Source organism: Tauraco erythrolophus, chromosome 12 (assembly GCF_009769465.1).
Source record: "Tauraco erythrolophus isolate bTauEry1 chromosome 12, bTauEry1.pri, whole genome shotgun sequence".
Taxonomy (NCBI): Eukaryota; Metazoa; Chordata; class Aves; order Musophagiformes; family Musophagidae; genus Tauraco; species Tauraco erythrolophus.
Genome location: NC_141476.1, coordinates 20,394,734 through 20,408,355, shown reverse-complemented (window position 1 = coordinate 20,408,355; position 13,622 = coordinate 20,394,734). Strand labels below are relative to the sequence as shown.

The 13,622-nt window shown below is 40.3% G+C and overlaps 1 protein-coding gene across 18 annotated transcripts in view; it reads right to left on the bottom strand.

Moving 5' to 3' along the window:
* The window catches only part of ATP2B2 (ATPase plasma membrane Ca2+ transporting 2), a 175,363-nt gene that overhangs the window by 111,164 nt on the left and 50,577 nt on the right, over nucleotides 1–13,622 (bottom strand). For 16 of the 18 annotated variants that reach the window (XM_086619166.1, XM_009988232.2, XM_086619169.1 and 13 more), the window contains exon 2: nucleotides 8,739–8,936. The exons of 1 other annotated variant lie outside the window; for it this stretch is intronic. In XM_086619166.1, coding sequence (XP_086475292.1) covers nucleotides 8,739–8,936 — 198 coding nt within the window. Of the gene's footprint in view, nucleotides 1–2,577; nucleotides 2,596–8,738; nucleotides 8,937–13,622 lie in introns of all 18 variants that reach the window. One more of the 18 variants, XM_086619175.1, reaches the window with a different exon arrangement.

The window sequence follows — 13,622 nt, the reverse complement described above, 5'->3', positions numbered from 1 at the left end:
AGCTTTATCTTCTCTCTAACACACAGATACCCTTTCTGATTTAAATCTCCAACTTCAGTCCCCATTGACCAAGCAACGTGGAACATTATAGGAATGACAAGGAAACAACTGAGTGGCAAACCCCAGGAAATACAGTCTCTTGCAAGGAAATCAAGTCATGAGGTCAGCAGACGCCCCAGCCACAGCCCTGAGCAGCAGCAGCAGCATATCAATGCTACCAACAGCTTAATGCCAGTGGCTCGGAAGGACCACGTTTCTGGGGGCCATGCCCCGTTTATGTCTTTTTTCCTGTTCGTTAACTTGTAGCACGAGTAAGAGGAAGGCTAACCCAGCCAAACCTCCACTGAGCAGCATCAAGCAATGTAACCCATCGTTTAACTTTGTTTTGAATATAGAGTTTTGCCTTGGGAATTTCAACACAAGTTACCTCAACCAAAAAGACTTCTTTTTTCCCCTCCCCAAGCTGCAAAGAACTGTACACTTGAAAACAGACATCATGCCTGTGGCTTCGCACTGAATGTTGGGAGCTTAAAACATCCTACCTCAGGCTATTTTTTTCCTCCTTTGTAATCCACATAAGGAAATAGAATCATAGAATCATAGAATCATAGAATGGTTAGGGCTGGAAGGGACCTTCGAAGGTCATCTAGTCCAACCCCCCTGCAAGGAACAGGGATATCTCCAACTAGATCAGGTTGCTCAGGGCCTTGTCCAACCTGGCCTTGAACGTCTCCAGGGATGGAGCATCCACCACCTCTCTGGGCAACCTGTTCCAGTGTTCTACCACTCTCATAGTAAAAAATTTTTTCCTAATATCCAACCTGAATCTACCTCCCTCTATTTTAAAACCATTACCCCTTGTCCTATCATAACTGGCCCTCCTGAACAGCCTCTCCCCATCTTTCCTGTAGGCCCCCTTGAGGTACTGGAAGACCGCTATAAGGTCACCCCGGAGCCTCCTCTTCTCCAGGCTGAACAGCCCCAACTCTTTCAGCCTGTCCTCATAGGAAAGGTGCTCCAGCCCTCTTATCATCTTCGTGGCCCTCCTCTGGACCCTCTCCAACTGGTCCATGTCCTTCTTATGTTGGGGGCTCCAGAACTGGACGCAGTACTCCAAGTGAGGTCTCACAAGGGCAGAGTAGAGGGGGAGAATCACCTCCCTCGACCTGCTGGCCACACTCCTCTTGATGCAGCCCAGGACGCGGTTGGCCTTCTGGGCCGCAAGAGCACATTGCCGGCTCATATTGAGCTTCTCGTCCACCAGTACTCCCAAGTCCTTCTCCTCAGGGCTGCTCTCGATCCAATCACCACCCAGTCTGTATTTATGCCTGGGATTGCCACGACCCAGATGTAGGACCTTGCATTTGGCCTGGTTAAACTTCATGAGGTTGGTACGGGCCCACCTCTCCAGCCTGTCAAGGTCCCTCTGGATGGCATCCCTCCCTTCCAGCGTGTCAACGGCACCACACAGCTTGGTGTCATCGGCGAACTTGCTGAGGGTGCACTCCATGCCACTGTCCACGTCACCGACAAAGATGTTGAAGAGGGCCGGGCCCAACACGGACCCCTGAGGGACGCCACTCGTGACCGGTCTCCACTTGGACATTGAGCCGTTGACCACTACTCTCTGAGTGCGGCCTTCTCAAGGAAGAAAAGTTAAAAGGCTTATTATATTCATGTAAACAGTAATTGACTGTCAGGTGTTGACACTAGTGGTTTGAGCAACTGGGTAGTAAGAGCCACATGTGATAAAAGGCCTGAAGATAGTAACAAGGGAGAGGATTCGAGAAGGCTCAGAAATTGCTAGTGAAGGTGTTAGCAGAAGACTCTGAACATTTTTAACCAGTTCAACAAGGGTATAGCTGGGGGATGCACCAAACCTGGGCAATGCAGCTGATTTGCTCTGAATTGCAGGGTGGACTGTATGAAGGTGGCTTCAGAAAGGGACAGAAGAATTTCAAATTGCAATTAAATCGTCCCTGCAAGAGGAACTGACTATTTCAGCAGAGATCTAAGGGGAAAGAGTTTAAAAAAACAAACAAACAAAAAACAACAAACAAACAAAAAACAACAAACAAAAAACAACAAACAAACAAAAAAACAAACAAAAAACAACAAACAAACAAAAAACAACAAACAAAAAACAACAAACAAACAAAAAACAACAAACAAACAAAAAACAACAAACAAACAACAAACAAAAAACAACAAACAAACAACAAACAAAAAACAACAAACAAACAAAAAACAACAAACAAACAAAAAACAACAAACAAACAAAAAACAACAAACAAACAAAAAACAACAAACAAACAAAAAACAACAAACAAACAAAAAACAACAAACAGGTGGGAGATCCCTGCAGATCTACAGCCAAAACGAGACAGAGATCTGGGAGACTGGGAGCAGCATGGCCATTTCTCACTCCCTTGGTGGGTTTCTGACTGAGTCTAAACTCTCTTTCCCAAAGGACGTTTCATTTCCTCAAGCAATGTAATGGTTTGAGACCACAGTCCGTGTACTTCATCTCATCAAGCAGCTCCTTCTATTCATATATTGTCTTTAAAAACAGGACACTTGATATTTCTTTACAAACTGTATACAAAAATGATTTCACCATACACTGATATACAAAAACAACGATTTCAAATTTAGTCCTGGACTAACTCTAATCTACATAACAAAAATGAAGCCAAGATCTCATATATTCTCTACATCCTCTTCCCATATTTCGTAGGCTCACTATTCCATTTATTCAGGAAACAGAGCCTGTCATCTGTTAACTGAGGACAGAGAAGGACTTTGTTCTGAGAACAGAGTATTTTTAACTTGCCTAAGTTGCACCCCTGTGCCATCATCACTGTAGTAGAGACTACATCTGCACTGGGAATTTTCTCTCAAAATACATTTGCTAAAATGCAGCAGCAGTTTTGCACTTTTTTTGAAAGAGTGGAAAAATGATTCTGTGTGGATCAGTAATGAGAGCAGTAATTGCCACAGGGCTGACAATAATTTATGCAGAAGTTCTCAATTGCTCCTAATGGCCTGTCAGATGGTAAAAGGGAATGCAAAGTAGATCATAAAAACAATTCTAGCATAGCTTCTGAGAACAAAATTCTTGAAACTTGCGCTTTTGCTAAGAAATACGAAAATACAGAAAGTGAAGCGGCTTCTGGAGAAGCAATAAAACTACACTATTATCTAGTAATTCCTGTAATCCGATTTTGTGATTGCAGCAGAAAATGGAATCATGTCTTCCAAGTTTCACCCATTTCTTAAAGGAAGAACTGTAGTGACCAAAAACTGCATGTACTATCAACAATAGATTACTACTGCTTCCACTTAGGGTTGGCTGAGAAATGTCGCTGCTGATGCTTCAAAACTGCCGAAATGTCAACTGTTGCCAGTAGTGTACTCTGAATGCAACTCACCACACAATAAGCTACTGTGCTCAAGAGAATATCAAACTGTGTTATAGATATTTGGAAATATAATTATGCTACAGTCAAAGGACTTACATTAGGCAGTGTATCAACAGTCACAGATAAAATAGGATATAATAGCCAGTCTAGAAATACACATAGAAAATGAACTTTTGGGTTTGTAACTGCCTAACACAGCACAACACACTAACATACATACATTGGACAATACCTTTAGACAAGGTTCCTGAAGCAATTCATGTATTCTAATATTTTTTGGACATAGGGATTTTATCAGGCATTCCTCCTTCAAAAGCCTCAGGAGAAAAATATTTTGCACTCAAACTGCCAAAACCAGTTAAATTCTAATTCTGTTACAACTTCAAAAATTGAAGTAGGTTTCAAGTGTCCAAACCAAAAGACTTACACCAATTCTAGAAAATAAAGATGACTTCAACTTATTATATTAACTAACAAGGTCACTGGTACATGAAAGTTCAGGATACGCGAAATGAAGATATAAATATATTAGCTACAAAGGCAGTGTATACATACTCTCGATTAAAAAAACATGCAAGGTGGTGTTTCCCTGACACTGTGTCTTAAAGCGTCTTATTCTCATGTAATTATCCCTTTTTCCTACAAAGAAAGGCTATCATTTTTAGATGGTCACAACTTCTCAAGTTAGTCTGAAGCGATAAGGAAATAAAATATTGCAAGACAGTATTATGTCAATCAAAAATGCTGAAAGAAAACAAGCAGCCAGTTTTAAACATTCTATAAAATTTTACTTCCATTATCCCTTTCTCATTTGAGCTTTCATGTAAAGTTAGTATTGTTTTCAAAATGCTGAATATCAAAATGTCCAGCATGAGAGAAATTCTATTTTTCCCTCTGCTCTTACGCTCCCTCCCCAGTGCTGCAAGGGAAGAGGCACAGCCAGGGAGCCTGGCACAGCCCTGCCGTAGCGAACGTCGGGGTTTACCGTGCCATTTGAGTCAGCACAGCACCACCACCCCTTACAACTGGGTAACGTCCCTGAGGCTCCACTCCCAATAAAGACTGAAGAGGCTAAATCAAATCACAGCCTTGCTTTCCACTGGCTGTTTGAGATGCTCTTCCACCTCTCTTTGGTGGCTGCTAACGAACTTGCACTACGCCACTGTCATCTCTCATTCAGGTCTCTGTTTAGATAAGAACAGAAAATAAAAGATAACCAGCTCTCATTGTAGACTCCAGCCTGACCAAACTCTTCTCTGACATTTCCCAAGGCATATCATAGAATCAAAGGCTGCTTTGGGTTGGAAGGGACCTTAAAGGTCATCATCTAGTTCCAAGTTCCCTGCCATGGGCAGGGACACCTACTACACCGGTTGCTCAAAGCCTTATGAAATCCAGCCTTGAACATCTCCAAAGATGGACCATTGACAACTCCTCTGGGCAACCTGTTCCAGTGCCTCACCACCCTCAGAGTAAAGAATTTCTTCCTGCCAGCTAATCTCATCTAAATCTCCCTTCTTTCAGTTTAGAGCCATCGCCCCTTGTCCTATCACTACACACCCTTGTAAAAAGCCCCTCTCCAACTTTCTTGTAGCCCCTTTAGGTACTGGAAGGCTGCTAGAAGGTCTCCCCGCAGCCTTCTCTTCTCCAGGCTGAACAACCCCAACTCTGTCAGCCTGTTTTCATAGCCTGTTTCACAGACTTCTCATTCAAGTTGCTCCTGAAGATAGACCAGGGTCTTTCTGAGCAAAGCGTGAAAAAAAGCATTTGGCTAATGCTAATGCCTCCGCCATTGACAGTTATTTCTGTGAAAACATCAATTTCCAAGTAGTTCTGTCTCCAGCAGAAAGACTCATGCTCTATTCACCATCCTGTCCTAGTCACAGATCTCAAAGACATCGAAAAAGTGTAAGATGATCACAGGCACTTTTAGCCGTGACCAAAGAATCAGCACAGTTACCCTGTGCAACGCGAGGCCAATTTACACCACAAACTTCACTGTGATAAGAAAAATACAGTGTCACTACGTACGTCATGAACCTGCGTGGAAACGGGCTGCTCTCCACCATCTCCCCTTGCCATCCCACTTACCGACAGTGTCTCACGCTTGTCTGCACATAAAGGTTTTGCTTTTTTCTTTTTTTTTCTTTAAGTTTTTTTACATTGTAACAGTATTGAATTCATGTTTACAATTGTTTCCAGACTCTGAAAGGCCCATGTGGATGATAGTACGTTAATGAGTTCATATAATTAGCAGTGATGATTGGGCAAACTGTGGGAAGGAGAACAGTCTTGTTGACTCATTTTCAAAATGAAAATGCATTTCATTTTGAAAAACAAAAGAAAAAAATAGAATTCAAAAGAGGAGGCTGTCTTATATACTACAAATCAACCATGCACCAAAAAGTAGTGTCTTGTTACACAAAGGAGACATTTTGTTGAGCTGCAGACAAACTTGACTGTCGCAAAGCTTTATATTTCACATTGTCATCGAGCAGCAAAATCGAACAACAACTTCCAGCAACGGGGGGAAAAAAAAAGAAAGAAAAAAAAAGAAAAAGTTAAGAACGAATCATCTAGAAAGCGAAATTCTTTCCAGCAAAGCTGACCATTAGGTAGTCAGCCGATGGACCAAGCTTCGGTGGCTGGGAGCAGGCACTGCAGCCCCTCCACACTGCTTCCATGGAGACATCTAGGGGAGATCTGAGCACCAGGGCCTGGCACTGCCTCTCACCTGCTCCCCACAAAGGCATCACCCGGGGGCTGGACAGCACAGCTACTAAGTTCATCCAGAAACTGCCTCAGAAACTTTTAAGTAGGCTTTGGAGGAGCTGGGCAAGTTCAAGAGCAGGCAATTAGCAAGAAACGTCAGCACCTCTTCCTAGAATCGGGCTGTATTTTCAGAAGAAAATACATTCTTTTCAAGAAAAAATATAAAGCTTGCAAATAAATATACATTACAAGGAATAATTTTCCTTCTGATAAGAGTCAGAAAAAGAAAATACAGGTTTTCACACTTCCCAAAGGAGCATTTGTCACTTTTCCCAGTCACTGGGTAGGGATTCCCTATTACATCCCATAGGCAGTATCACCCTCTCACCTCAAGAAAATGAGATCAGGCATAACGCTGGCTGCTGCGAGGACATTACATATTATATGACTTTTTTTTTTCCATATTCTCTGTTGCAACAGCAATGCACAGATGGGTCAAGCTAACAAATTGTGTAACGAATATGAGATTCAGACAGGCAGGCAGACATCTCACAAGGCAGAAAGCACACGAGATGCTGCCCTTTCAAAGATCTATAATCTCCCCAGAAACGCCCATGTTTGGTCTGAATCCAGATTCATGTTCAATTCAAGAAACAGTTGAAATTGTTCAATAAATCAGCTTAAGTGTAGGCAAACCAGCATATTTGGTTTCTTCACAAAAAGTTCATTTGAGTTTTACCCAATATTAGCCTACATATAATTCTGTTTTATAATTGGTTTCTGAAGGTTATGCAAAACCATCAAATCAATTTAAGTATGACTCAAACTCACTTCACCAAAGGCAGAATCAAGCTTAATATGTCAGTCTTTCAATCTTTAGGACTCTTTAAAAAGGACATCTATCAATAAGCTATAGGTACCCTTGGCAGCAGCTTAGAATATACTGATTTTAAACCAAAACAGAACCTCCCATATTTATACAACTGCTGAAAGAAAGACTTCAAAACAATGTAAAGGATCTTCACACTGTCTTCAAAAATTCCAAATAAAAAATATTCACTAACTTGATTTATTCTCCCTGTGTAAAACATGGCAAAACCTTCCAGGAAACAATTCTAAAAACATAGGGAGAACATTGACCATTGAATAAAATACTCTGCTGTGGGAAAACATAAACACTTTCTCCCAGGCTGCGCTGCTGAGCTTTTCAGACTATCTCAGAATCTCAGATGTGTCACACCTTCCCATGGGAAAGAAAAAAAAAACCAAACCCACAACATTTTAAATGCAGTATCAAAATAATAAGAATAATAATTAAAAAACCAAACAAACACATTGACCTGATGACACATCTGTCTTCCTAAAACCTGTAACAATCCTACTCTCAAAATTTCTTTCCCACGAAATAAATTAAAAAGAGGGTAGACTGCACATTTATGCACAAGAAAAAGGTTTGCAGAACTAAATTCTAATTCTGGAAAGCGTTGTTCACAGTTTACAACATCCCCAAGGTATTCTACTATGTCCAGTTTTATGAGGTGATAGCAATAAATAATGTTTTCTTCAGCTGAAAAACAAATGACTCCTTTATCTTTTCATGTCTAAATCAGACACCTGATGAATCAAGTCACATATTCAATATTCAGTGAGGAGGCAACAAAAGACTCCAGATTATATACAAAGGATTAAAGAATGATAAATATGATCCCAGAGCTATGCATAGGTACATGCTTATTCTGCCTGTGAATGGAAAAGGAAGAAGGAAGGGTCTTCAGGGAAAGTAGCCAAAGGAAACTGAAGCAAATGTAAAAAGCATTTTTAGGCTATATTTAGAAGAAGACATTCTTCAGCCATTTGCCAAGCTATCCACGTCATTTCACACAGCATGTTTTATCCAGCTTTATAAGTCTATGAGAGAGCAAGGGGGAAAAAACAATCTGGATCAGTTGCCAGAAATGGAAATCTTGCATTTATGTAGAGGAACGAATATTTTAAGCATGTGAATTCAAGAGTACTTTCCAAAGGGGGGAAAAAGGAGGGGGGCTGGGGGTGGCAGGGTGTTAACACTTTCTACAGATACCACAGAAGGATTCTGCAGTGTATGCCTTATCAGTAACATGACAGCCTCCAGCATTCCCTTCTGAGCCAGGCTCACGAGCCTTAGCTCTACACTAAAAATGAGTGAATTTCGCTAAGTTCAAGTCTTCAACTGGGATAAACTAGCTGAACACTTGTCCATGTTCGTGTAGATAAGACAGCAGTTACATAAGCAATTACATATTTCTCCTCTATAACACGGTGAACAACCATTCAAGATGAAGACACAAACACCAAACGTGAGAACATAAGCAGAAAATACTCCAGTTTTATAAGAATATCGTGATTTTTCTATAACTCATTTAGCACACGTCACAAGGTTCAGCTATTTGCATAAAGAAATGTCAAGCATACAAAAAAATATGTACCAGATGTAATGATAATAGGAACAAACCACATGGAAATTTCCTGTTACTGACCTTCTGGAGGGGGGGAATGGAATTAATATGAGATATAGGACTGGTTTTACGTAAATTTATACAAATGACTTCTATAAAAAGTTTTTACCTTCATTCCCTTCTCCAGGTGGCTGATAAAACGAAAGCCCCAAAGATATGATGGCTGCAATTTCCAAGATTATAAGAGTCACATCCTGCAACGCTTCCCAGACTAGCTGTAAGAATGTTTTTGGCTTCTTTGGAGGTATAAAATTTTTTCCAAAAATAAGCTTTCTTTTTTCTAGGTCTGCAGCAGTGCCAGCTAATCCTGTAAAGAAAATAAAACAAAATAAATTAAAATTGCAGTGAAATAGAAAATGTCCACTTATATCTGCATTTCTATAAATTATTTCTTCAAGAACAACAAGTTGTACCAATTATAGCATCTTAACAAATAGGTAGATATTCCATTTAAATTTTATTTTTGCAAGATGATTTGTCCTTATGTTCTGAACAGAATCCTTATAGACTCTATTTAATACTAATTCCTGCCAGTTTTAATCATAAAAAAGACTTTGAATTAGTAGATTACTTTAATAAGATCTACATGTATAAATACATACATACATGTAAGCTATGACTTCTGAAAATAGATCATAAAACATAAATAAATTATATTTGGGATGAGGGTGGAATAGCTGTTGGCAGCTTTTGGTAATACCAGCAGAAGCAGTCCACATGTCTTTGTCCTGACCTGAGGTCAATGACCTCAAAGTATAAATCAATAAAGCACGTCTTGTTCTGCTCCAAAGCAACCCCTCTCGCTGCATACTCACTGCCAGACCACCGCTGGAATGAACCGCATCCCAGTTTTGTTAAGTGAAAAACAACAGCCAAAGTGACAGGTTATATATGCAAAGAAATCAAGAGGAAACTACATGGTTCCTTAAATCGACATAAAAATGCCCATATTTTGCATGGTACCTTGACTTAAGAACATTTCAATTTAAAGATACTGTGCAAGAACATGTGGTTGCACTGAACAACCCACTTCGGCGGTGTTTTTCCTATTTTTTAATTATACTAATGTATGCACATCTAAGGCCTTTTTGGGGAGGGGGGGAAAGCCTTGTGAGGGTTAGGGTAGAATAACTGTGCCCATATACCACCCACAGAAGCATGAAGAACTGCAATAAAATAAGTGATTACATGTATCTGCCAAGTAACATTTGATATCAGTTGGAACGTTTCCAAAACTGTAGGTTTTTAATGTAATCAGCAACGTGAAGTTATTTGTGGCTATTCACCCTAACACAACACAATGAAAATACTTCAGTTGAGAGTTGACCTCGGAGGAACACAAAGGTGCCTGCAAAGAGAGAGGACGAAAGGATGGATCCCACGCTGCACAGACCCCTCTCCTCCCACTGTCTGGACTAAGTTCTTGCCTCCCTTGGAGCACATCAACATCTCTGGGGTACTTCGGGAACGGAAAGCCCTGTTAACAGCACCTTTGAGATGTCGAGCAAAACCAACCCAGATCCTAAGGCGCTAACGGCACTCAGCTTTACGTCTCGTTCATTCAGGACTGGTGCAACTGTTCCCAGCAGCGCACGTGCCACTCAGTCACCTCTGGGATGCGAGCACTGGGCCCAAGCACCATCCCCTCAAGATGAAAGTGATGCTTCTGTGAACATATCAACCCTGCCACAGCACAGGCAAAGATAGGGACTCACCTTTCACTTTAAGGTATATAATTACAGCTGTGGTGTAGCTTCTGGCTCTTGGTTAACTCATCAAAATTTCATTTCACCTTCAGCTTCTAAGAAATACTATCCTTCTCTATCCTTCTCTCCCAGATAAAGGCACGCTGTAGTTATTATGACCTCACTTCATTTAATTTTCAGTACCTAGTGTTTAGTGACACCGTTAACAGACGGGTGCCAGCTATTACGAAGTGTGCCTGCGTTATTCTCCGTGATTCAAACAATAACATGTCAAACCTCTCTGCTCCTCCATGAGCTCCCAGTCAGCTTCCAATGGGGGGTAAAAGCTTCCCCCTAGGACATATGAATTGCAGGCGATGAGCCATGAGGGCAGTCACCCTTCCGTGAATCGATGCAGATCGCAGCAGTTCGGACAGCACAATGTGAGGGATCAGGGGAGTCACTCACCACCGATGGGGTCTGACACGGGGACAAGCCTTGAGCAGAGGCCAAACAAATGCAGTTTGATTAGCTCTCAGAGAGCTGTAAAGCCCTTCACTAAAAATGTCACGCACAACTCGCACTAGGGCCCCAACCTGCTCCAAATACAGCGGTGACTTCATACATAAAGGGGAAAGTACACGGACAGCATTGATGGTGGTAAGCATTTTTGGCAGAGATGTTTGTGTAATGCATTGACAAGCAGCAATTCAAAACTCTGAAACAGAAAAAATTCAAAAGCATATTGGAAAGTGGAAGGAAGAGACGTCTGAAAAACGTCTATTTTCCAACGCAGAACATATGTGCACGGTGGTGGGCCAGCTCCAGCAGGTAGGTAGATGCCTGAGTACTCACCAGCATGAAAGGTATGGCTGAAATAGTATAGGAAAAAGTTGCAGTATTTTTCAACAATCCTAATTGTATTTACCTAAACATGATGAATTCACAACTTCGCAATTACGCTATACACTTTACTGTCCAGTGGACACATATCCTGTCCTGTGTTACTGATCACAATGCACATACAAATACAGGTACATATTGAAAAGCCTCCAAGGCAAAAGAGAGATACTGGAACTCCGAGAGCTGCTTTTTCTCCTAACAAAAATTGTAGAAATTTAGACACAGAAATGTAGACACCATAAGGTTGAGGACTAGATTGAGTTTAAAGCATCTATGGTCACTGTTAGTTTACTTAGACCATAGTCTAGAAGATATGTTGGAATTTAGACTTGTCTTTTATTTAATGGTACTCTTTCATTTTGCATAATAAATATTATCTTCCTCAAGACCCATAAATAGAGATAAGGGTAAATTATGTGTGCGAATTTATTCTTTTCTGAAGTCTATGTATTGGTGAAACTACTCACCAAGTCAGTCTTATCTGGAAAAAAGAGCGTATTCATCTTTAATTATGAAATTTATTTTCTTGTTTAATTTAGAAATAGTGGAAAACAAAAATTCAATGTTCAGTTCAAACCAAAAGATTTCCCTTCTCCTGACGTCTGGCCATCACTCAAAAAAAAAACATTCAGCAAAATTTTGTGTTTCTTTTTCCTCCCTCTGAATGCCACAAACTCACACACTCATATATGGGGGAGAGAGAGAAGGGAAAGGAGAGAATGAAGAAACCTACAGACCAACTGATGAAATTGCATTATAATAGTCCTAAGCATTGCTGTAGAGATAAGGTCAGAAAATAAAACACACACAGAAGCCAAAGTCGTACAAAGAGATACAGTTAAGGCAAAACATGACTGAGCATCTGAGGCAATGGAAGTTGTTTATTTTGCAAAAGCTTCCAGAATTTCTCCATACTATTTCCAGGAGAAGGCATCATAGAGGCGAGGCGCTCCTTATCTTTTTCAAATACTCTGCTTTATTCAGAAACATTATTTTAACTGGTCCTAAAGGTGTTTTGAGCCAAGCCTCACTCAGTCACTTGGAGAGGATTAGAGGTCACTCCGGCAGCTCCGCGGGACGCCGCTCCCCAGCGGGAGCACGCTGATGGGCAGTGCAGATGGTAACAACGTCAATTAGCACAGCAAGAGCTGCAAGTGGGCATCTGCCCTCACCAGTACGTTGAACCAGGAGACGGCTTTCCTGCTGCTAGATTTTCTTATCGTTTTTTTCACATTACACATACTGACTTCATTATTGTTCCTGAATATATGTATTTTTTTTATTTCTCCCTTGTCCTTTGAGTATTGGGTCCTGAGGCAATAATGAAAGAGCACTGCAAATGAAAGTAATCCAAAATATCATTTCTATATGAAGATGTAAAACATCTAAGGAAGTGAAGAACCACCAGTGTGGACTAAAAAAATTAATGCAAATACCAGTCCAATATGACTTCAGACTTCATATGTTACCAGCAAAAGCAGCAGTCTTCTGTCTTATATTCTGGATGACAACAGGCCACAGAATGGCTGGTTTTATGTTCATTTGTCCACACAAGCATGCGTATTTTATTTTATTATTATTTTCTATGTCAAAGCTGTGCAATACTTCTTTGCTTGACCCAAGTGCTTTAGAATGATTATGCAGATTTTAGGAAATATTGTGAAAATGTCTTACTGATGTTTCTAGCACTTGAATAATTTCTTAAGGTTTCAGTTTCCAAAAATTTTCCCTAAAATGTGTTTGAAATCTGTGGGAGAATGAAAGTGATTGCATAGAAAACATTCTCTACAATGTTGTGCAGTATATTAAATGCATTTCTGACTTCATCTGGCACTTGCTTTTTTGGAGGGAGAAAAAGATTAAAAAACTAGAGAAACGCCACGTAATAAATTTTCTCTTTTACCTACATCTATCTGTCAGTTACTGCATGCTGAATATAAAACCCTCATTTCAATTAATGCTTCCTGGAAGATTGTATTTCTCTGACCGTCATCTCCACTGCAACCAAATGGGAGCATGACAAACAGAGAACGATTTTAATGCTGTAAAAATAGCAAAAGCACATCACTACTAAAGCAATAATTTAAAAAGACCCATATAACTTTTAAGAGAATGTTTCACATCTGCTTAAATTATGAGATGAAGAATGGAGAATTTACATTTGCACGAATTGTGCAAATAAACCATTCACTAACTCAGTAACTTTCTCTGTATGTTTCCTGATGCATCCAGAAAAGCAGATAAAAATTCCAAATAGCAAAACCTCTAAACAATGTAATTTAAAAATCACAGCATATGTAACTTAAATGCAAAAAAAATGTTCAGCAAGGGAAAGTAAAGGCTTCACAGTGCTGCTGAACTGCTACTGAAATCAACGCATAGAGGAAACCAATTATTTTGGCTAG